At 36.1% G+C, this 23,112-nt stretch overlaps 3 protein-coding genes across 4 annotated transcripts; 2 read left to right on the top strand and 1 right to left on the bottom strand.

Annotated features, from left to right (window-relative positions):
* The first annotated feature begins 1,029 nt into the window (after positions 1 to 1,029).
* On the top strand, positions 1,030 to 2,508 carry LOC109009710 (DNA damage-repair/toleration protein DRT102-like). The gene has a single exon (XM_018990303.2). It carries the CDS (start codon positions 1,180 to 1,182, stop codon positions 2,116 to 2,118), a length of 939 nt encoding a protein of 312 aa, XP_018845848.2. The 5' UTR covers positions 1,030 to 1,179; the 3' UTR covers positions 2,119 to 2,508.
* An 822-nt stretch (positions 2,509 to 3,330) lies between these two features.
* Positions 3,331 to 11,177, bottom strand: LOC109009708 (zeta-carotene desaturase, chloroplastic/chromoplastic). Its single transcript, XM_018990301.2, has 14 exons — positions 10,722 to 11,177; positions 9,692 to 9,816; positions 9,454 to 9,588; positions 8,697 to 8,769; positions 8,455 to 8,528; positions 8,055 to 8,159; positions 7,415 to 7,659; positions 7,005 to 7,092; positions 6,708 to 6,750; positions 6,448 to 6,604; positions 6,168 to 6,296; positions 5,369 to 5,441; positions 4,801 to 4,965; positions 3,331 to 3,834 (listed from the first exon to the last, which is right to left on the bottom strand). The coding sequence occupies exons 1-14, from the start codon at positions 10,891 to 10,893 to the stop codon at positions 3,670 to 3,672; spliced, it is 1,749 nt and encodes a 582-aa protein (XP_018845846.1). The 5' UTR covers positions 10,894 to 11,177; the 3' UTR covers positions 3,331 to 3,669.
* A 1,774-nt stretch (positions 11,178 to 12,951) lies between these two features.
* Positions 12,952 to 20,249, top strand: LOC109009709 (serine/threonine-protein kinase STY17-like). Of its 2 annotated transcripts, none has more exons than XM_018990302.2 (16): positions 12,952 to 13,355; positions 13,894 to 14,008; positions 14,650 to 14,750; positions 14,910 to 15,029; positions 15,569 to 15,623; positions 15,750 to 15,860; positions 17,010 to 17,060; positions 17,235 to 17,401; positions 17,485 to 17,592; positions 17,960 to 18,033; positions 18,302 to 18,477; positions 18,771 to 18,866; positions 19,177 to 19,257; positions 19,388 to 19,441; positions 19,532 to 19,666; positions 19,739 to 20,249. In XM_018990302.2, exons 1-16 carry the CDS (start codon positions 13,165 to 13,167, stop codon positions 19,823 to 19,825), a joined length of 1,722 nt encoding a protein of 573 aa, XP_018845847.1. In that variant the 5' UTR covers positions 12,952 to 13,164; the 3' UTR covers positions 19,826 to 20,249. The 2 variants fall into 2 exon arrangements, 1 of the variants encoding a protein (XP_018845847.1); XR_001999101.2 differs by lacking the exon at positions 19,739 to 20,249 and adding an exon at positions 19,003 to 19,058 and having other exon boundaries at positions 12,968 to 13,355; positions 19,532 to 19,594.
* The last annotated feature ends 2,863 nt before the right edge of the window (positions 20,250 to 23,112 follow it).

Genomic DNA, 23,112 nt, shown 5'->3' with positions numbered 1-23,112 from the left:
CTCAGGTCGAATTTCTGTACTTTTCTTTTATAAATATCTTAGTATTTTTATTCATCGGAATACAAACGTGATAAGTTTTTGCTGCATTTAATTGTAAAATTTAGTTGAATTTAATTTTAAATTTTAAATTAAATCTAATGTTTAAATATTTAACTCTCAAATTATTAAATTTAATTCAAGTTAAAGCTTTCTTGAACGATAAGTTCACAATCTTTTTTAACTTAATATATTTTTATATATGAGATTCTTAATTTTTTTAATTTAATATATTTTTATATATGAGATTCATTATCTTTTTTAATTTTTTATAAAAAATATTAATCTCATATTAATATATAAATATAATTTAAATTTAATTTAGATAATCTTATATAAATTTATCTACTATTTAATTTATTATTATTTATAAATAATTGAGATCAACTCATTATTTTTTTTAAAGAGAAGTGCTAGAGAGCATCTATTGTAGTGGTGCACACAATGCACAAACTACGTGGATGCCTCTCATCCACTTGTTTTTATTTTTTTCCTTTATTCAAACGCAGCGGCTTCTCTCTCTCATCTCTTTCTCACCAGCGTCTCTCTCCCGTCTCTCTCTCATCATCTCCGCTCTCACTCTCATCTCATCTCTGCTCTCTCTCTCATCTCCGCTCTCCCTCTCTCATCTCTGCTCTTTCTCTCTCTCTCTCGTCTCGCTCTCGCTCTCTCTCTCATCTCTACTCTCTCTCTCGTCTTGCTCTCTCTCTCTCATCTCTGCTCTCTCTCTCTCATCTCTACTCTCTCTCTGCTCGCTCTCTCTCATCTCTGCTCTCTCTCTCTCATCTCCGCTCTCGCTCGCTCTCTCTCTCTCATCTCTCATCTCTGCTCTCTATCTCATCTTTGTTCTCTCTCATCATCTATCTTATTTATCTCTAATTTTAAATTTAATAAATATGTGATGTAGATTTTGAAATGATTGCTATAAATAGTGACTTCTATCAATAATATTTCTTTTTTAAATCACGGAGAAATTTTTTTGAAATGATTTTCTTAGAATTTGTGTTGAAGACACTAGAACCTTGTTCTGGTCCCTAGGAAAGATTCTTTTCTACTCAAAGTCCCAGTCTTCAACACAGAGTGGTGTCTGACAACTGACTGACTATCTATCTATCTCCGGAACACTTCCAGTCTCCCACCGCCATGGCCGAGGCTACCAGCAACACCGAGATCTCCACTCGTCCCCACAAAATCATTGCCGGAGCGGACTCATTTGGCTGTGCCCTCAAGGATACCCTCGTCTCCCACCTCCGATCTCTCAACATTGACGTCGAGGACCTCGGCACCTCCTCCTACTACTCTATCGCAGCCGAGGTTGGTCGCCGCGTCTCCTCTGAAAAGTCTTCCGACACCCGTGGCCTCGTAGCCTGCGGTACCGGAGTCGGCGTATCCATCTTTGCCAACAAGTTCCCCGGCGTCTTCGCCGCCACCTGCCTCACCCCCGATGAAGCTCTCAACGCCCGCTCCATCAACAACTCCAACGTCCTAGCCGTCTCCGGCATGTCCACCTCCCCCGACTCTGCTATCGAGATTCTCAATTCCTGGCTCGACACCCCCTTCAAGGCCCCTTGCCCCGCCTCCGGCTCCAAACCATGGCCCGAAGATATCCAGTCCTTCCTTGACAACTCCCTCTCCGAAATTCCCAAGATCGGATCGGAATCCCAATCCGATCCCGATTCGACGGCAACCTGCGCCATATGTTGTTTGGTGAAGAACCGAGAGTTGAACCCGATCGACTTGATACCGGGGGGGTCGATGAAGATCTTGAGGGAGAGCCCGACCTCTGCTATAGTGAGGTTCAAGGCTGGGAGCGTGGAACCTGCGCACCACCATACCTTCGGTCACGACCTGGTGGTGTTGGAGGGGAAGAAGAGCGTATGGAATTTGACGAAAAAGGAGAAGTACGATTTGGTTGTCGGGGATTATCTGTTTACTCCGGCTGGGGATGTGCATAGGGTGAAGTATTATGAAGATACGGAGTTCTTCATCAAGTGGGATGGGAAGTGGGATATGTTCTTCGACGAGGATCTTGCGGCTGCCAAGACCGCTGTTGAGAAGGAATTGGATAGTGGGTCTTCCTGAAAAAAAAAAAACAGACTGTTTTGGAATGACAGTTGTTGTCCTTGTTCTTTTTCTTGTGCGTCTGATGTTTTTGCCGGTATGGGTTGCGTCCTGTGGTATTCAGGTCGTGGGTCGTTTCGTTATAAAACACGTATGGATCATAAACCACCTCGTGTTTGTGTTTGTAACAAAGCTCTCTTTTTATATAAGAAACTGCTAGGTTCACAAAAGGAAGTTCATTTTTGTGATTTTTGTGAAGCGTTGAAGATGTGCATGCTGCCATTTGATTGGTGGTTTAATGCTTCCACGCTAATTTGGATCATGCTGCATTGTCTTTGGTTGATTTTCATTCTCAAGTTTGGGCGTTAGTATCTCTTATGTGCAATAGAAGTGTTCTATCTCGTATGTACATATTGTGCTGGTTGTGAAGCATATTGATCACTTCCTCTATTGCATAGTTGACAAGGATTTACTGAAATGGTATATACTTGAATATGATTAGGTTGTGATATAGTGAATTTTGAACTAAGATCTTCTCCAGCATTTATTTCACTCTGCTCTTGAACCTGGCCGAGGGTTCTTCTCATGGCCACTTCAGCTGTTTAAAGAAGTTGGTTGTTTTTAGCTTAGAATCTCTCCCGAGCCTGTATAGAAGATGGTCTAAAGTGAATTTCTATGATGGATCCAATGGGTAGATCTTTCATGAAGTATATTGATCGTTGCGTCTATTCACCTCTATCGAGGGGATCAAACTATGTGCTTTTCTTTAAGATTGTTTGGCAGTCCTATGTAACAGCTGGTCTGGATTGGAGGGCTTTTGGGAGGAATGGTGAGAGATGCACCACTCCATTGTTTGAGAGTTCTGTTAAAGGAAAGGAAGAGAAATGGCGTATCCATTCTTTGGTATGCATTTTGTATGCCCCGTGCTATTTTGCTCAAGACGTTTCTTTCATTTATAATGATGCAGTTGTGGCAGGCTGTGACAAGTATCCTCTTTCGTCTCTGGTCTCAGTGGGTATGTTCACTTGTAAAATGGGTCAAATCCCTCATGGTTTAGGGATTTGATTTCAGTTGGTCGAAATGTCTTCACAAAATTCGGTGGTCTGCACGCAGGCGAGTTGAATGGTTCATTGATTCAAGTAACTAGTTCAAAGAAACACCATCAAAGGTGGTGGCTCAATGATCTTTGATTACTCCCAAATGATTTGGCGTGCACTACGTAATGAATTTGAATTTGAATATAAATTTACCTTGGAATATTAATTTGAAAATTTGAAGTTCAGTCTTCAGCTGAAGTGCAACAAACTACTTATTGTATGCCTGCCTATACACTCCGTGTGCCATGCTCGTTATCAAGAGCAGCCCTCGATTTCCTCTCGACAAGGACTGAAATGCGATAAATCATACTGACAATACTGAACCGAATGCTGGTGGGTGGCATTGATTGAATTCTATTGGTATTAATGTCTCATCCTTTACATAATTTGCTTATATTACATACACAATGAACAATCGTGCTCCAAAGCAAGACACCACCTAGTCCCTCAATTTCTTGAAAAATAGATGAGAGCGTCAGACTAGACTCAGCTCATCAGCAATGGCAGCTTCTGTTTGTTCTTGAGATTCAATAGCAGCAAGCTTCTTCCGCAATGCCACCAACTCTTCCCCAGCATCACATATAAAGGCAGACGCTTGCCTGCCAGATAAAGTTGCCCCCTCCATGCTGTCTATGTAATCCTGGAAAAAGCAGAACAATCAATTGTCAAGACTTTATGCTAGTTTCTTCAAACACTTTTCTTCTGCTATAATCCGCTGCTTCATGTGGCATGGATATCTTGTAGATAAGACAAGGGCTCATCAACTAACAACTTACATATCGAGGGTCTATAGAAACATTATTGATCTGTTATTTTCAAATAAAAAAAATTAAGCTTTAGTGTAAGAGATTGTTGGAACTAGTAACTAAATTATGATGTCCCTTCTTTTTCCACAAGAACCAGAGAGTTCCCGTGATGGTGAACAGATGGATAATTGCTAATTTTGGCCGTCACAAGGTGCACACTGGCACTTCCTTAAGGGGCTGTTCAGAATATATTATGGACCTGTTAGTAAATATTAGCTAAGGAATTGGCACACAAGATGTTGTCAGCATGACTCATCAACCATCAAGTTTGGCCACATTTGGAGCGGGGGAAAAACAGAATTCCAGTTAAGCTTAAAAGAGCTTCTTTTACTTTGTTATTTTAGTAGATCATATGAACCCAGGAACATAATAAAAAGTCCCGGTGCAGCAAAGGCTCTGATATATATTATTACCATAGAAATATATCTCATCCATGCATTAATTATCTAACTAAAAACTGATTTCTTGAGTAGAGATTTGGTTTGATGATTGGAAATGGACAGAGCAAAGGAAAAGGATTTGATAAGTTAAACAAAAAGAAATTGATGGAGAGAAAGCAAAGGGGTTTGCATAGGCCAAACAATGAAATAATCAGCCACCAAAAGAAGTAGAAATATGAAACTGCTATCCTAGTAATTAATAAAATAGCATTTTGTATGACCATGCTCTACTCAAATACATCATTAGATATTTCAGATTATAATCTTTTTCTGGAGGAGATGCTAGCACAAATGTTCTTAAGTTATATGCATGTAACAACCAAGCATTATATGTGAGTGATTCAGTGGTGGTAACGTCACCTGTTTTGTATATGAGCCAGCAAGGAAGAAATTTTTTACTGGTGTCTTCTGATCAGGTCTAAATGGATCTTTACCAGGTGCCTCACGATATAAAGATTGCCCAATTTTGACAACAGATGACCAAGTAACTTCCAAACCTTGAGATGATGGGAATAAAGCCAAAACCTGATAACGAAAACAACCTTGAGGAAATTATGAGGCTTTTTTTTATGCATTCAATCTAACTCATAAGACGATACAAAAAACTCTTCTGACAGGGCTTTTGACCAGTAATGTATTGAAATATCGAAATTTCGAAGCTTGCTCTCTCTCTTTTATTTATTTTTTATTTTTTTAATTTATTTATTTTTAAGTAATGTATAAGCTTTTTCTCTCAGCGGACCTTTTATATTATATCCTTCATACTAAAGTTGTAACCATCTGCTTCTATTCAAGAAAATTATTTAATGAACTAAAAACAAATTCCCAAAAATGAAAATTGGACTGCAGAAATAACAAATCAAAGCAATCAGCTCTCAGGTTTCTTTTTAGTGCAATTTATTTGAGAAACATGAATGAAGGTACTAACCTGCTTCGCCACTCTTGCTATGATTTCCTCATTCGGCAAGGGCATGTATGGGTCACCCGGGGTCAAAACACATCTGCAGGAGAAGAATCACTCTTTTGACTTGCTAGATGAATATGAAACAAAAGATTAATGGATAAATAAAAACGTGAGAATAAAACAACTTAATATCAGGGCTCACAAAATTCCAAGTTCTTACTGCAAGTATTTAGCCATCTCCAAATAAAACATTTATATATAATTTTGTGCAAGTATAATAGATTTTAGCATTATAACACTGAAACAAATGAAGAGGTATGATACATACAGATCAGTGCACTATGTCTGAAGCATAGAAATCTGATGAAGGTGAAAACACCAAGTGGCAGGCAAGCCAAACAACACATACATTTTTGGGCCCGTTTAGTAGTGATTCTTTTCCTCTATTACCTTTACCCAAAAGTTTCTTTTATTTTTAACATTTGGTAGTTGTATTGAAACTCCTAATTTTGCAGAGACCTACGAGCCATAAACAACACGTTGTGGTAGCAGAATCAGTTGACAATGGTAGAGGTAGGAGGGTCTACATCAGCACACAGAATGTTCACCATTTTGGTGCAAAGAATGAATAGACATACACACCACCTCACAGTATCAGATACAAGCAAAACCTGATTGTCCGAATACTATGCCACTTAGAACTTCAAATAATAAGTAATGATCCCGAGTTACTACATCCCTAGTGACTATAAACATGTGCTAGCAGATCAACATTGCTGCAATGCCATGCACAAAATGATTGCAATAAGAATATTTTCCTTACTGGAGTAATGAACCTTGTCCCTCAATGTAGTAATCTTCTGGAGATGTAAGTGCTAGGTCTGCAAAGCATGAGAAATCTGCGTCTGGAGTATAAAGAAGGTTATCTAACCCCGCAGCTTGCCTCAATTGCCTACAAGTCAGAAAGTAATGTTTCACAAGGAAATAAACCACCAAAGCAATGAGCTTGCAGATGTGAAACAGAAACAGAATTGACTTTGGCCCACATAGCAATACCATCTAACTTTTCCACGCCAATAACAAAATATAGATGAGATAATTACCTCGACCGTTCTAAATCCTGCAATTCTGTGACCCAACCACTGTATCTTAGTTGCACTGTGACAACAGGCACTCCAACTAGCTCATAAATATTATTGAAAAACTCCGATTCCCTCCACTGGGTTGGAAGTAATCTTTTGATTCCAGGGACATCACATGCTGCCATCAAAAGAATAGACCTAGGCATTACATAATATTCACCTGGCATAAATAAATAAACATAAAGTTACACATAGGCCTGAAGGAAGAGCAAACCACAAACCTGCAACATATGCATCAGCCTTCACAGTTTGCTTATTGGTAGCCTGTGATAAAAGCAAATATAGGCATTAACCCTTGAAGAAGAATTCAGCATTCTGATTTACACCCCTCACAGATAAAAATCCTAACTGGATATGGATGCAACTCAGCGCCAGTATAGAAATACTGGATTCATAAATAGTTGAATAAACTTAAATATTTCAACCCCAAGTAGCTCAATTTTAGTAATGTCAAAATGTATGAATAATATGAAAGCTTCTTTAAGATTTTTAAAGCAGTGAAATGTGAAGCAAATCACCTTAGACATAGCAAGTCCTGTAACATATGTGTCTCCATCGGCAGATTTATCATATAGTATCTGTCTACAACCCCACCTAAGATGGAACCTGTTCTAGCATAGGAGGAGAGGAAGAAATCACTACCATAGGATAAAACAGATTAAGATCCTCCAGATTTGTTAGGATAGTAGTTCTAAAATAGTTGATTTTCCTTAATTTATTGTACCTTATTTACTCATGACATGATTATTGTATTTTATTAAGTTGTATACTGAGGTGACAAAATCTGAACCATTTAATAAAACAATAGTGCAGCACCATGATACACTAAAAAAAGTGGAGGATCCTAATTGAGGAGGGATAAAAGAGTAATTAATGAATCATAATTCCATCAAAGTCATGTAAAGTTCTCATCCTCCATGAATAATACCTGCCCCCTTTGTCCGTGATATACTTTCTGATAGGCCCACTCAAGTAAACATCTGGTGAACCCTTGAGCATGCGTAGTAGGGAAGCTTCCGTCTTAGTGGCAAACAACGAGAATATGGTTAGCATGCAACGAGCACTGATATTATCACAATCAATAAACCCAAGGGCATAGGCAACAGGATCCCACATTCTCTGAATACTCATGCGTGTGCCACCTTTGGACAGGAACCAATCAGAGAAGCTGATCTGTTAAAAATATATCAAAGGTTCAACATATTAGAATCATATTAAACATAAAAAGTATATAAACAAAGTGTGAAAATGATAAAGATCCCCCCTTAAAAAACCCAAACAGAAAATACTACAAAAAGGTAGGGGAGAAACACCCCCCTTCCCCCCCAAAAAAAAGAAGTCTTCATGAGAACTGACAACTTCTCTCCTGGCAACATAGTTTTCAGATCTCCCAAGAATGATAGTCAAATTTTACAGAAAGATGTAAAGGATATTGCTGCTCCACAGATGTGTCTTGTTGGAGAATGTGTAGTTTGACCTAGGGTGCCCATTAGTTAATAAAACAGAAAAAAAGAAAAGAAAAAAGAAGCAACTTTTCAGAATCAACTAGTTAATAAAACATCACTCACACCGTCCAAATTCCGTATGTCCCTCATTGCACCATCTGGATCAACAAGAGCTCTCACGACTGGACTTAGGGCAAGAGCCAAAGCATTTCTTGCTTTATCATAAGTCTGCAATTTTTCAATATCCAAAACATAGATCAGTAACAAATTCCAAAGCAGCAAGAAGCTTCTTCAACTTTTCCAGCATTGCAGAAGGAGGTCTGTTAATAAGTAGATCATAACATCCACATATTTTCCTCCTTTTTCTTTTCAATGCCCCACAGAATGCCAAAATTAAGTTCGACAGACTGCCCCCCAATGAAATATATCTAGAACTAGAAACTGTGTCTGTGAATGATAATAGTTGGCCACAGTATGAAACTGTAGCTGTAAAAGGCAGTACCAACGGCACAGTAAGCACTACCTGAAGTTGATTTGTAGATAAAAATGCGCGAATCCCATGTAATGGTGCTCCGATAGGAAATCTAAAATCAAGTTCTGCAGTTGAAAGTCAAATTATTAGCAACATATTTCAGTACAAATTATTTGTGTGTGAGACAGAACTTACAAGACTGATTGTAACCAAAAGCAATTGGGTAAAATGAAACTGTTAAACATTCTAATTATATGGTAAAATTTAGTTTGAGACCAATCACTAAACCATACCACCAATTTGACCCTCCTTGTTTACAAAAGTGTGAGTGTGGTCCTTCACAAGTAGATTTTTATCAGCACCCACCTGTGTTCAAGCAGAGATAAGAAAATTATTAGAGACCACATATTTAGGAGCCCTTTTCATCAAGATGAGACATGGCAATAATTTCAAATTATTAGGATACTTTACAAGATATTGATTCCAGAAAGATGATTGGTACTTTTTTTTTTTTGGGGCGGGGGGGGGGGGGGAAGTGCAGAGCAGGCACAAATTTGAATCAGCCATCAGATCTTAAAACAGCTTACAACTTGTTTCCTAGATAGATAGAGTGTTATTTACATTCAGAGAATAAAACACGATTCAATGTTGCAACAGAACAACTTTATGTTAAATCAACACAACTACGGAATCATGTGAACATAGTAATTGATGCAGCCCATGAATTAATATTTTGTTTACAAGCAATTGATATTATATTTTATCCATACACAAGCAAACAATTTTGAAAATTTTCCCTTTAACAAAATTGATAATACAGTAACGAAGGTATGATACTCTTACCACAAAATTGAGTTAAGATATCTTGCTCAATGTCATTTTAGAGCATCATATTAATAAGGTCAAAAACTGGTCATGGTGTCAACTCGATCCAATTTTCAATTATTAGAGTTCTATCCATTCAGAATCACATAGAAGGTACCATTTACAAGTTATCATCATACTAACCATAAGATGTCATATTACTATAACCATTCAAGTTATGTTCACCTTTTTCATCAATCGGAAAAGATTATTGTAGCAGCCAAAGAAAACATGCAATCCCATTTCAATGTGGTTCCCACGTTTGTCCACAAAAGATCCTACTTTTCCACCAATAAAAGACCTTGACTCATATATATCCACCTGAAACAACAAAAGCAGGAATGTTACTAATTTAGTCATGATGAAAATCTATTAAAAAATCACAGAAGCTATAATCCTAGAGCAAGAGAACAATGAGCCAAACCTCATGCCCTTGATCCAAAAGTTCAACTGCTGTCGACATGCCTGCTAGTCCAGCTCCAATAATAGCAACTTTAAGCTTAGGTCCCCGATAATGTTCAGGTTCTGGTGGAAACAACCCTTTTGGAGCTGCCAAATAAAGTACTCGTTTAAATACACCAATGTCCAAAGATGGCAACTAGAACTACTAACTGTTTTACCATTAGCCATAAGATTTTGAATATTTTGGTTACATAATAAAATTAAAAAAGAAAACTTTTTCATCTGATGGTAATGTTAAACAAAAATGCAGTCTTTATTACTATATTGCATTGATACACTTGCCTAATTGGATAGCTTTAATCAAAATGAATCAATTCTATGTTCCACCATCTTTGTGTCCATAGTTACAAAATATTAGCGAGCTATTTCAGCACATTTGATTAGCTTTTCCTCTAAATAACATTAAAAGATGGAGAAGAATCCATTTGTCTGAAGAATTTTCACAACTGCACAAACTCATGCACGTCCTAGGATTTGATCTCAATACCTCCGCCACAAAAAGAATGCCACTCATCGGATATAAGAGAGGCCATTCGCAAGTGAACAGTACGAGTGAAGTTTGAAAGATTCAACCGTTTAGGAATGGGAAGAAAAAAATTGGTAGTCCAGAAAGGATAGTGTATTTCCATTCAAACTATGAAAGAGCCTACCTACTTAGCAAGCAAATTTTCAGATAAACGAACACCCAATGCTAAAAAACTACTCCAAAACGTCATCCAATTGCACTGCAGAATTCTAATCACACAAAAAACACCTCCCCGCTCTCCACCTCAAAAAAAAAAAAAAAATCCATTTCTAAAGCTCCGCACATAATCTATCGAATTCTCAGAAAAAGTACCATCAAACCCCTCAAACTCTCTGAGAACTCACTCAACCCGTCAATCCAGACCAAAATTTCCTCACCAAACCACAAAATACTAAATATCCCGAAATAAAAAGCGAAAATTTTAAGATAAAACAACGACCAATTGAAGAAAAAAATGAACACTTACCATTAATACTCATGTCAGAAACTTTGGTGTCCAAAGAGTCTAAAGAGCAGCGAACCGAGGCCCTCTGGCTCTTTGCCTGAGCCACCGAACGCCTACCCCAGAATAAGAATCCTGCCGTATCACAACGGGTACCAGTGACAGAAGTCGCCGGAAAAAGAATCCAAGAAGCCATAGCCGGAAACCAAAACGAGGAATTAAAAGCTAAAGAAAATGAACTATCTCCGCCTTGCACTAACTCAGGTTGTAGCTGTGAGTGAACTAATTGGTATCAAAGAAAACTAAAAATTTCACTAGACGACGTTTTCGTGGACGCAGAAAGAGAGGGCATCTAAGGTATGAGATTCGCTCAGCCGCAGTGCTTGGAAGTTAATGGGGCACTTGGAAGGATTGTGTTCATGCATGTGAAGTGGTGGTTCCGCTAACACGATAATGCGCCACCAACGCTGGACGGTCGACAGGACCAGAATTCCACCTTTTCCTTTTTACTTCTTAAAATCAAAAGAAATCAAAAGTGAAAAGGAAAATCAAATTTTCAACAATTTTCTAAAAAAAATAGTATTTTTTTAAATATTTATTTTAATTTTAATTTTGATTTGATGTATTTAAAATTTTTTAAAAAATTATTTTAATAATAAATTATAAATAAATTATAGTTGGATTATAAGGCTATTATTATTTTTTTAAACTCTTGTATAAGGATTATTTGGATTGAGAGAATTTCTTAATTCATATAATTATTATAATTTTTTTAAACTTCTAAATAAAATAAAATAAAAAATTTATTTTTTTAAAATTTTAAAATAAAAATAATATTCTAATAATATTATATTCAACTTTCATCTCATCTTATCTCAATTCACTATCTAAATCTTTTCAACTTTAAACACAGGTCTGGTTTGTTTTTACAACTCATCTAATCTCATTTCATCAAATCATTATAATTCTTTTAAATTTTTATATAAAACAAAATAAATAATTCAATTTTTAAAAATTTTAAAATAAAAATAATATTAAAAAAATATATTTTAATAATATTTTATTTAACTTTTAATTTTAATCTCAATTCATCAAATATATAAAAACAAACGAAATCACAGCCTATGTTCTACTTGGAAAAAACACACACACACGATCTATGTGCATGTTTTACCGCAGAAATCCAAACAACAATCCCAATTCAAAGACACTCTTGTTGTGAGATCTCTAACACCTGGCCCTATACCAGCAGGAGGCCATTTGGAACGAGGCTGTCAAAATTTTCAAAACCAATACTTTTTTTAATAAAAAGCTTTTATTCAGTTCCTTCATTGAAGACCTGAAACAGTATATTAGTCCTTAATTAAATTGAGATAGCGGAGGATAAAAAAGATTGGTGGAGTTTCAATTTTTAAATAGATAAATTTTATATAAATTTTTATAAAAAAGTAGATCGTATTTTAAAAAAATATAAATAAAAAAATTATTATTTATTAACAGAATTTACTTTTTTACAAAAAAATTTATATATAATTTATCTATTTGAAAATTATACCTAATATTAATCATTTCAAAACTTTATTTTATTAATCAATGGCACCCCTATAATTTTGCAGTATATACCGGTATCTGTTAAATAATTTCTTTTGAAGTGCTTTCTTAACCAACTTTTACTGTCATGGTCTCCTACGTATTCAAAACCATGAGAATCGTGGATGTAATCATTTGATTCATTTCATCATGAGCACCTTTAGAAAATATAGCTTGAATTTAGAACAAACCCACAATAATCTTTTAAATAGACATGTTTACAGAATTACATAAATACTCCTATCACTATGGATTGCTGTCATTACTTTCTTCGACCTTATCAAGTTATCTGAGCTATCGTACTAATCCAAACCGTAGATAAATAAATCTAGCATTCTTTTCTGAACTTATTGTGTCGACAAAGTTTCGACATAACAACTGAAGTTTTATTAAATATATAAATTGATATGATATATATATTTTATATTAAAAATAATTTTATAATTTACCATATTAACAATGAGATGATTTGATATTATATTAGATAAAATCGTTTTTTGCCCAAACGAGCCTAGAAAATAGAACTGTCGCCGCTGTAACTTTAGGAAAGGTCAAAATGGCTTTTATGATAATCGTAGCTGAGTCAGCATCTTCTCGACTTCATGGCCCAGGTGCTGAGGTGGACAGCTCTTAAATGAGCGAGAAAGAGAGATAGAGAGAGTCTATACTGAAGACAAACAAACTAAAAAAGAATCTCTCAAAACTTCTTTCCTCTCTCTCTCTCTTTCGCTCTGAAAATTCCATAAATCTTCCATGCTCGATCCTCCTTGATTCTTCTTCTTCACTATTTATTCATCTTAGTCTCTCACTCTCCGTGTAAATCTACATCACTCGCTTTCTTTGGTGTCTTTTGATTTTGGTGGTTTTTCTTCTTGTAATGGCGATCGAGGAAGACAGCGAGAGCTGCGGTAGTCGACCCGCGCAGTCGCACCCTCCTCCCCAGCAAAGGCATAAAATGGAGGTGTACAAAGATGTGCTTCGTAGAATCCAGGACTCGAATTGTCAGGAGGCCAACCTTGTCGGCTTCGAAGATCAGCTCTGGCTCCATTTCAATCGTCTCCCTGCTCGGTATATGTCTCCATTGCCCTAGTTTTTTTTACTTTGCTTGTAATGAGTTTTTGTTTGTTTAATTTCATTTATTTGTTTATATTGCTCGCTTGTTGCTGAGAAACAATAGGAAAGGGTAAATATAATATATATATATATTTTTTTTACAAGAATAATGGTAAAGAAATTATAATTAGGATCGTACTTCTGAAATGAGTTTCCTAGTTACTTTTTTTCTCTTGAATAAGTATCGTATTCTTTGTTTGCCCATGTATATTTTCTTTTTGTGAAATTTGTTGTGAGCGTATTATCGGTTAGTAAAAGAGTAGAGAAACAGGCAACCAAACACTCATTTTTGGATGCGTTTCATCGTTACTTATTTGATATTTCATTTTAGTTCTTCATATTCTTTCGTTCTCAACTTTTTTATGATACCAAAGAGAGCATTAGGGCTATTAGTTTCTGAAACCATCATTTTCGAGGTATGAAACTTTGTTACTTAATCACAATGTGTTTTTAGAGCTAACTTTTTAGAGCTACCTAATTGTTGACCCCATAGTTATGCATTGGATGTGAATGCGGAGAGGGCAGAGGATGTGCTGACTCATAAAAGACTACTGCAATTGGCAGAAGATCCTGATAATCGACCAGCATTTGACGTTCGTCTGGTGCAGGTATATATTTTCATTTATCTAGACTTTTTTAACTATGTTGCTGTCTTTCTTTTAAGAAGTTGGTCTAGAAACAACCATAAATTGTGCCTGTTACAATTTATTTTCTCGTAACTCAATTTTGGAATGAAGAGAAGGAAAATCTATTTCCACTTCCCCCGCAATCAATTAGATCTCTTTTCCCGAGTCTAAAATGATGTTACATGTCTGGAAGATAAATCCTACTATGTTAGTTTTTATCGTGGAACTTTAAAAAAAAAAAAAAAAGTTCTGAGCTTGCAAAAAATGATCTTAACTTGTCTGATTCTACATCTTTTTTTTTTTCCTAGTAGAAATTATTTCCTTTAGGTATTCCACTTGAAGCTCATTCTATTACGAGCCTTGATGTTGCCTTAAACTTGGCCCATAATCTTCTGAGATCTTTTTTTTTATAATAAATATTAAAGAAGTAATAAATGGTGATCGCGATGTGACTCAAACCCAAATAATCTTATGAGATCTTTGAGGCGTTCTGGGAAAAACATAGAGGAGAAAAAAAGAAAAGAAAACTTCTTGGAGGTTAACACTTCCTTTTAACCAGTCCAATTAGTTTGGAACAAAAATGCATACCTAATTATTCTCTATGAATATGTACTTCAATGCAGGTTTATCCCATTGCAAGTGGAAATTCCATTGATTCCGTGCATTCAGATTCTTCAATGAAAGAAGATGCACAGAGTTCTTATAATAACTTTAGCAAACAGGGGTATGGATCATTACATGTTTACCTGTATAGTTGTACTCTACATTATTATTCAATGCTCAGTAACATGTAAATAGTTATTTTTGGGTTCTTCTATATGTATTTGTAATCTTATTTGAGATATTCATCAAGTCATGTTGCCATTCCCCCCTATTTTCCCAGGATCCATCCACCACCTACCTTTGGTTCATCTCCGAATCTTGAAGCACTTTCCCTTCAAGCCAGTAGAGGTCATGTTGAAGATGGAGACAGTGCCATGAGTGTCACGCCATCCTTTCCTATGTAAGAAATTGAAGATTTCAACTCCATTTGGAGTAGTTATACAGTTGAGATGATTCAAAGTTCCCCCCCCCTCTCATGCTGTTAAATATTTTAGTGAGTTAAACTAGATATAGTTCCATATAAACAAACTAACATTTTGAGATTTATTTAATCAAGCTTGAAAGTTTTCTTGAATTTTAGACATAACATCTTCTAATGCATGTGTGAATGAGAGTGAGCAATTTATAGCTTTTGGGGGGGGGGGTCTCTTTTTACTATTTTATGGATGGAGGAGATCCTTCTGGCGGTGAGGTTCTCTGTCATGGCCAATTTTCAGTTTGTAGTATTTCGTGGTCGCCCGTGAAAATTGGCTATACAAGTTTTCTTCTCTTGTCTCGGGTGAGTATAATAGGAAGTGAGCAGTTTGATGTTATACGCCATGAATACAATCTTTTTAATAATTGATTGCTGTTGATTAATGTCTTTCTGTTCAGTTCTACACAGTTTTATTCTATTTTCCTCAGCTGCACAGTTTTATTCAACAGTTACTAATCTTGTAGGCCTATGCACGAGATTACGTTTTCAACAGTTGACAAGCCCAAACTCCTAAATCAGGTACCAATCCACATGCATGGAATATACCATTGTGTGGTTTGATGTTATTGCTGGATAAAATGGTTGTATGATATTCTCTCTCCCTCTCTTTCTACTAATTAACAGTAATGCCGATCTATTTGCCAGTTGACTTTGTTACTCTCTGAGATTGGACTGAACATTCGAGAAGCTCATGCATTTTCGACCTTGGATGGGTTCTCTCTGGATGTCTTTGTCGTTGATGGTTGGCCTTTTGAGGTATGATCTTGTACTTTTCTTTTGGGAATATCATTCCTGCATAGTATGTTCCTCTGTTCTGTTGAGTAATATATAATTGCCCATCACTGAACTTTATTTTTCATTCAAGATTTACATGGCTTGCATGTAAATCCTTACCCAGCATACTTTTTTCCCTTTTGCATTTGAAGATACATTTTTTCCCTTGTTTATATTTGTAGATATTTAATTGTGTTAGCTAGTGTTTCTCTTGTGTACAACTTGTGCACGGAGGCCATGCCTTGCCTTATTAATAAAATTTTTGTTTACCTCAAAAAAATACTTAATTGTGTTTCTTGGCATTTCTCAAATTAAAAACAAAAAATCATTTTCATTTAATATATCTGTACTTTATTTATTGACAAGTCTACATGAATTTTAAGACTCCCCTTTCAGAGTTTTATTTTCCGAGCCTTGCAGATCGCTCATTTCGCTTTTCTATTAATCTTTTTAAATTAGAAAATTCTACAAACAACATTCTCATCCTAGTTTTATTCCACTGTGATGAGGTGGGATTGCCCATCATCCTTTAAATTTTTCTTTAAAAGAAAAGGGATGATCCAAGTGTGATGAAAAGTGCCACATTTTATGTGGGATGTGGGATAGGAGTATTACTCTTTTAAATTTCAGCTTTGGTTCGAAAAATTAAGTGAGAGAATTTTAACACAGTTACTTTTGGGGAACATGATATGAATGTTATTCATAGAAGTGGAGTATAAGATCAGAATTGCACTAAGAGGCAGCTTCTCTTCTGCAGACCTGGAAGGATTCTCTCTCTAGATGTCTTTCATTTCTTTCTTTTATTTTTTATGGGAGTTTTTTTTAGGTAATATAATTTCATTGGGCATCAAAACCAAAATCAAAATTTATTTTCTCTTTTGCTTGATTGTTTAAATGTTCTTCGTATTACATATGTTATTTTTGGTTTGTCCTTTTTGTATTATTGTAATGTAATGCATATTGAGGATGTTTCTTCTTTCGAGGATCTTAATTTTTTGATGTATTTCTAAAGGATCTCGGTTTTGAGTGCCTGCATACCTTTTTTATTTAGAAAGACAATGGCGTGAATGTCTAAACTTTTGTCTCATTAACATCACTATGGTTTGATATATTTGCATGTGTTACATATAGGAAACTGAGGAGCTTAAGGATGCATTGGAAAACGAAATTTTGAGGTCTAAGGTAATATTTCCCCAACTACCTATTCCTCATAATTTTATCTTTTCTTTTCCTTATCAAAGTAGATATTAGTCAATGTGTTGAATGAGTCTTCAGAATTAAGTTCTTGTAATAACCCTTTGCAGGCAATACCAGAATCATACCACTCATATATGATATTTATTAAATACTCTGCAGGAGCAATATTGGTCCAAAGAGCATTCGGTTTCTACTGAGAACCAGACGAGGATTGAAACCTCTTCTAATTGCATAGAAATACCGAGTGATGGAACTGATGTCTGGGAGATCGATGCCAGACAGCTGAAAACTGGAAACAAAGTTGGATCTGGGTCATTTGGTGATCTGTAAGTTGTCTTTTGGAGACCTGTGTCTGATTATGCTTTCGTTTTCAGCTGATCTTTTTTCCACTCTTAAAAAATTTCTTCAGGTATAAAGGCACATATTTTAGTCAGGAAGTGGCTATCAAAGTTCTCAAAACTGAGCGTGTCAACCGGGAGATGCTTCGAGAGTTTTCCCAGGAAGTCTATATAATGAGGTTGGTTTCAATACCTGCCTATGATTTTTTGTGGAACCACATGTCCTTTCCAAACATTGTTCTTTAAGCTTTAGGATGCCATCAATGCCTCCTTTAAGATTTCTCACTCCCCCCACCCTCTCTCTCTCTCTCTCTCTATATATATATATATATATATTAACTAGAATGTCATTTCAACATGAGGCAAATGTGTTATATATAACGGCCCATCGGCACCTTGCCTTTGAATGATGCTACTTTATATCTGCATGGTTCCATTTCAGTTGTATTTGGCATGCCTGTCTGTTTTTGAGGGAGTCTTCTGGTCTCTGCATTTGTCTCTCTTGATGGTCCTCCTTTTCTTGTAATGACTTATCTTGGTATGCAGGAAAGTCCGTCACAAGAATGTTGTGCAATTCATAGGCGCATGTACGCAACCTCCAAACCTATGCATTGTGACTGGTAAATACACGGGAATCTTTAATGACAATGATACTCTGTACTCAAGATTCTTATTTGTTACCTCTAGATCTCACAGTTGATGCTATTATTTGCTTCTCCCTCTCTTTTTGAAACTGAATACAGCAACTACCTTTTCTTTTTGTAAGATTTTTAAATTTTTTTACTTATCAAAAAAAGATTTATCAATTTTTTTTATTGTTATTTTTGTAGGATGTTTCACGCAACTTATTGATATCAGTTTTGAATGCTTATGTTTGTGCTTTATCAGAATTTATGTCACGAGGAAGTGTCTATGACTTTCTGCATAAACAGAGGGGTGTATTTAAGCTTCCATCTCTACTCAAAGTAGCAATTGATATTTCCAAGGGAATGAATTATTTGCACCAAAATAATATAATCCACCGGGACCTCAAGACTGCCAATCTTCTGATGGATGAAAACGAAGTAAGAGTATTTCATGAATCTGCAAGAGGTTGACCCATTCTGTCAGACCGCACTTTTTTTTAATATCTATCAAGCTCGTTTATTTATTTCTCTCACCTTATGTGGTTATTATACTCAATTGTTTCCATTTTTTAATCCCTTGTGAGTTGTGATACTTTCTCATTCATTTGAATGCCATTTTTACTCCCATGATTTTCTTTCAAACGGTGGAGTGAAAAAAATAAAGGTTAAAGGAAAATGTGTAGTAGGATGCTTGTTTTAATTGTTCTAAAATCCTAGACACTTCTGAACAGGTCGTTAAGGTTGCTGATTTTGGGGTTGCCAGAGTGAAGGCTCAATCTGGAGTGATGACAGCAGAAACTGGAACGTATCGTTGGATGTCTCCTGAGGTATGTATCGTTCCGAGCATTACCTTATTTTTTTGTTTGTATTTTTTACATTACTGCATGATGCAAGATTTTTGTCTCTGGCATCCTTTCTTTTTGGATACTTCTCTTGCTCATGGATTTATATTGTCACCAACAGTTTCCATGTGTAGAATATGTTCCCAGCCATTTATCGTTGCATAACCCCATAATGAGGTTCAATCTTTGTTTTGATAATGTAGTTTTGTTAGTAGCTTACACTTTACAGAGGAAGTGTTTATGCTTCCTGCATCTCCTAGCATTTTCTTACAGTGATCTTTATGAGTGAGTGAAGGTCATTGAACATAGAGCATACGATCACAAGGCAGACGTCTTCAGCTTTGGAATTGTACTTTGGGAGCTTCTAACTGGAGAAGTAAGTCTTATAGTCTTTTGAACAAAAAAAGGAATTTTTTCTATTTGTAACTTCCTTTATCGGTTCTTTTACATTAGTTAATGATGGCATTTGTAATCCAATGTAAACGGTCTGTATGTTCTATTACCAGCTCCCCTATTCCCAATTAACCCCATTGCAAGCAGCTGTTGGTGTGGTGCAAAAGGTATTCACTCTTTAGATTTCACATAAGGTCTACCGTAAAGAAATTTTTGTTATATATTTAATAGGTCTCTTTAATTAACATGGCTTTCAGGGTTTACGGCCTTCAATCCCAAAAAACACTCGCCCAAGACTTGCTGAGCTGTGTGAGAGGTGCTGGCAGCAAGATGCAACTCAAAGACCTGATTTCTTTGAAATTCTAGAAATCCTTCAGCAAATATCTGATGAGGTAAAATATAGTGTAATAAAGTCTTAAAAGGTAATCAGTTTCTCACCAATGGCAATGGGGTCTTAAAAGCAGGTTCGGAAGGAGGGAGTATACAGTAGCAGCAGGGATATTAAAGCACCTGGAGGCTTTTTTTCAGCACTCAGGAAGGGGCACCATTGAAAGTGTGGAACGACCCGGTATTTTTAATGCTCTGCATGTACTCTGCATTATCGGATTGTGTGGGCAGGCCATTTCCCATATGCTTATGCATGAATTTGCCTTTGTACAGTATTTTTCCCCAGGAAAGGAACTAACCCTAATTATCTTGTATTTCCTTTTCCTTGTAAATTTAGAAGCATACATAAAGTTTTGCTTGCTGACGAATGAATGAAATGGAAAATTGCACTAATTAGTAATCGCGATAGCTCCTGATCACCGTTGAGGAGCTGCCTTGCACGGTCTTTGACCTGCAATCGGGCAAGTGCATGCCGCAAGCAATGGAGGGCTACACGTGCCTGCCGCCGGATGCACACCCCGCGAACCATTCTAAAGTTGTTATTTAGAAATTAGTTGATATCATGGATGATATATACTTTGTTTTATACATGATATCTGTGTTCATGGCCAGCTTGATATATCATGTACGTGTCTAATTTGAATTTCAAAGAAATCAGGTCTTTGAGTTCTTTCCTCATCTACTAACGATTCTTTGAGTTCTCATGAATTGAACTCTCCTTTTTTTCAAATGACTAACCATTACTTTGTAGGAAAAATTTAGGTGAATGCTCTTGAATTGCAGGATGTTTGAACAATATTCAAACTATATATGGTTACACAAACAAAAGAAACTTCATGAAAAAAAAAAAAAAAAAAAAATAGAGATATTAGCTAGCATGTGTGCCAGCCCCTCGGAGTACAGAAATTCTCCCCACTTCTTTGACCGACCGACCGAAGGTGCCGTGCATGTCTTTTTTGTGTAGCCAAAACATGAATTTTTCGTGGATGTTGGGGCCCACTTTCCCATCATGGTAACTAATTCCTCATGAAGATCAAGAGTACATACAATATTGTAAAAAGCAAGATCGATTTTTTTAACTTTTGTTTGAATAAAAATGATTTTTATAACTAATTCTTCAGTTAAAATGATTTAATATGATATAATAGATCTATTTTATAATAAAAGTAAATTTATAATCTAACTACTATATTGAATCATATAAATTTTTTTTTCAATACAATTATTATTAAAAAAAAACACATAAAATTTTGAATTTATTTTTATAATAAAACTTGTACCATCACTAATATTTTTAATTAAAAAATATACGTTTTTTATATCCAAAATCTCGTATTTCAATTTTCATTTCACTTAAACCAAGACGCATTTGGAGGTTGGCTGCGACCCAATTAAGAGTGCATATGGGCGTTTTTCATACTTGGTAGGAACAAATTAATTTTTGGTTCCGTTGGATAGGTAAGTCTACCTAGGTGCGGATTATTTTTGGCTTTCTCCTGTCTATTGTCTCATGGAAGCTTTGGATAGGTGTTGTAAGGCTCGGAATGAAGATAAGAAGGACACGATGGAGTCGGTTTGGCATGTTATTAAATTATGGTTTCGCTGTATTATGGATCTGATCATGAAAGTTTCGACCATTTCTTCTAAGGATACTATTATTTTACAAAGACTAGAAATCCCAAATCTAGAACCTAGGTCTAAGAAGGTTCGTGTGGTGAGGTGGATTCGGCCTCTTTAGGATTTGATGAAACTTAATATGGATGGTAGTAGTTTTGGTAATCTGGGACCATCAGGAGCTGGGGGTGTCATTCGTGATGATTGTGACAGCTTACTTGTGGCTTATTCTATGGCGTTGGGCCCGGATTCTAATAATTTTGCTGAAATAAGAAATTTATTGGAAGGTGTCTATAGATGCTACCACTTGGGTTTTTCTCGGGTTGAGATTGAGACTGATTCTTGAATCCTGGTTAACTGGCTTATCAAGGGTGATTGTATTATATGGTATTTAGAGGATTTCTAGGATGAATTACATGCATATTTGAATTGCATGGAGTATAGAATAAGGCATGTTTTTCAAGAATGTAATGTTATTGCTGATCTTCTTGCCAAGTGGGGAGTTGGTGGCTCAAATTTGGACTAGTCTTCCTTATTTGCGAGTCTCGTAATGAGTTTTCCCGGTACGTAGTTTTTTCTCCTATATTTGCTCCTCTAATCCTTACTTGCATGTGTTTTTATTTGCAGATTTTTATTGTTTTGTCTAGGGTTGGCATTACAAAGTAGAGTTTTGGATTATTCTTTTTTTATTGAACCTTTGTTATGTAATCAGGATGTCTTAATAATTTTGATGTATGAGTTTGGTTTTTTATTATAATGTATCTTCCATGTATCTTGTTGTAACCACGATTTTTCTTCGACACAAGTGAGGTTGGGCTATCAATAAAATTGGGGTACCGTCCTCTTCTTAGAAAAAAAACCTCTAGTACTATTCTACTAGAAGCTTGCAATGAATACATAAACATCCAAGTAGAAAGTATTAATTATTGAGTTATTTTTCTGTGAAAAATAAATAAAAATAGCATGTGACAAAATGGCCTAAGGAACTAAAACTAATTAGTAATCACGATTGCTCCTGATCACCGTTGAGGAGCTGCCTTGCACGAACTCTGACCTGCAATCGGGCAAGTGCATGCATGCAATGGAGGGCTACACGTGCCTGCCGCCGGACGCACACCCCGCGAACCACTGCTTGCAGCTTCACCAGGCTCCTAAGTGCTAGGAATGCCCTTCTCGCCTGTCCAATTTTGAAAAGGAAAAAAGGTCACCACCTTAATTAACTAGATCCAATATTTTAGCTTGTAAATGGAATAGGTTAATAAATATATTGGTAGTACAAGATGTCCCCTGAAAAATGCTTGTATCTTGATGGCTGCAATATCATCTTTGGTTAGATCTTTCTTTCTGGATATTGACGGTATCGATGAAGCTACACCAATGGCGTTTTTGAAGATTGCTGTTTCTTGATCTGTTGTAATTGCTTCGTCAGTGGAACTTCTAGCACACGTGTTGGTCTGGGATAGAATGATATCCCTATGTGATGTTCTGCGAAACTTTCTTCGGACTCTGTTGAATAAATTTTGGGACATTCGCATTGTTCTGCATGCGTTTTCCTTCCTCCTGGAGCTTGCTCGTCTTGCCTGTCAAAGATGATTTTTTTTTTAGACTCCATAGTAACTCTGTAGATGATCTATTTCTTAGGAGAGAGTGTTATTCATCTTGCTTTTAATCATCATCCATGGCATGATATTAATTTTTAATAAATTAACTTTTAATGAAAGGATGATGATAGTATTTTTCTTTAGAAAAATGCAATGGCTCGGAGGAAGGAGAAAGTACACGATGGCCTCGGAAAATTGCTTGGATCTTTATGGCTGCAACATCTTCTTGGGTTTTA

This window comes from Juglans regia, chromosome 11, assembly GCF_001411555.2.
Source record: "Juglans regia cultivar Chandler chromosome 11, Walnut 2.0, whole genome shotgun sequence".
NCBI lineage: Eukaryota > Viridiplantae > Streptophyta > Magnoliopsida > Fagales > Juglandaceae > Juglans > Juglans regia.
The sequence above is the reverse complement of the archived record's forward strand: the minus strand, read 5'-3'. Positions and strand labels throughout refer to the sequence as shown.

Bases quoted from the DNA above. Each gene is read 5' to 3' on its own strand.
- LOC109009710 (XM_018990303.2), top strand. From the start codon at position 1,180: ATGGCCGAGGCTACCAGCAACACCGAGATCTCCACTCGTCCCCACAAA.
- LOC109009708 (XM_018990301.2), bottom strand. From the start codon at position 10,893: ATGGCTTCTTGGATTCTTTTTCCGGCGACTTCTGTCACTGGTACCCGT. The intron at 9,589-9,691 runs GTTTGGCTCATT...TTGTTGTTTCAG, and splicing joins TTTTGGATCAAGGGCATGAG to GTGGATATATATGAGTCAAG. The intron at 8,160-8,454 runs GTAGTGCTTACT...GAAAAATTGCAG, and splicing joins TATCTACAAATCAACTTCAG to ACTTATGATAAAGCAAGAAA.
- LOC109009709 (XM_018990302.2), top strand. From the start codon at position 13,165: ATGGCGATCGAGGAAGACAGCGAGAGCTGCGGTAGTCGACCCGCGCAG. The intron at 13,356-13,893 runs GTATATGTCTCC...TTGACCCCATAG, and splicing joins TTCAATCGTCTCCCTGCTCG to TTATGCATTGGATGTGAATG. The intron at 14,751-14,909 runs GTATGGATCATT...CTATTTTCCCAG, and splicing joins AATAACTTTAGCAAACAGGG to GATCCATCCACCACCTACCT.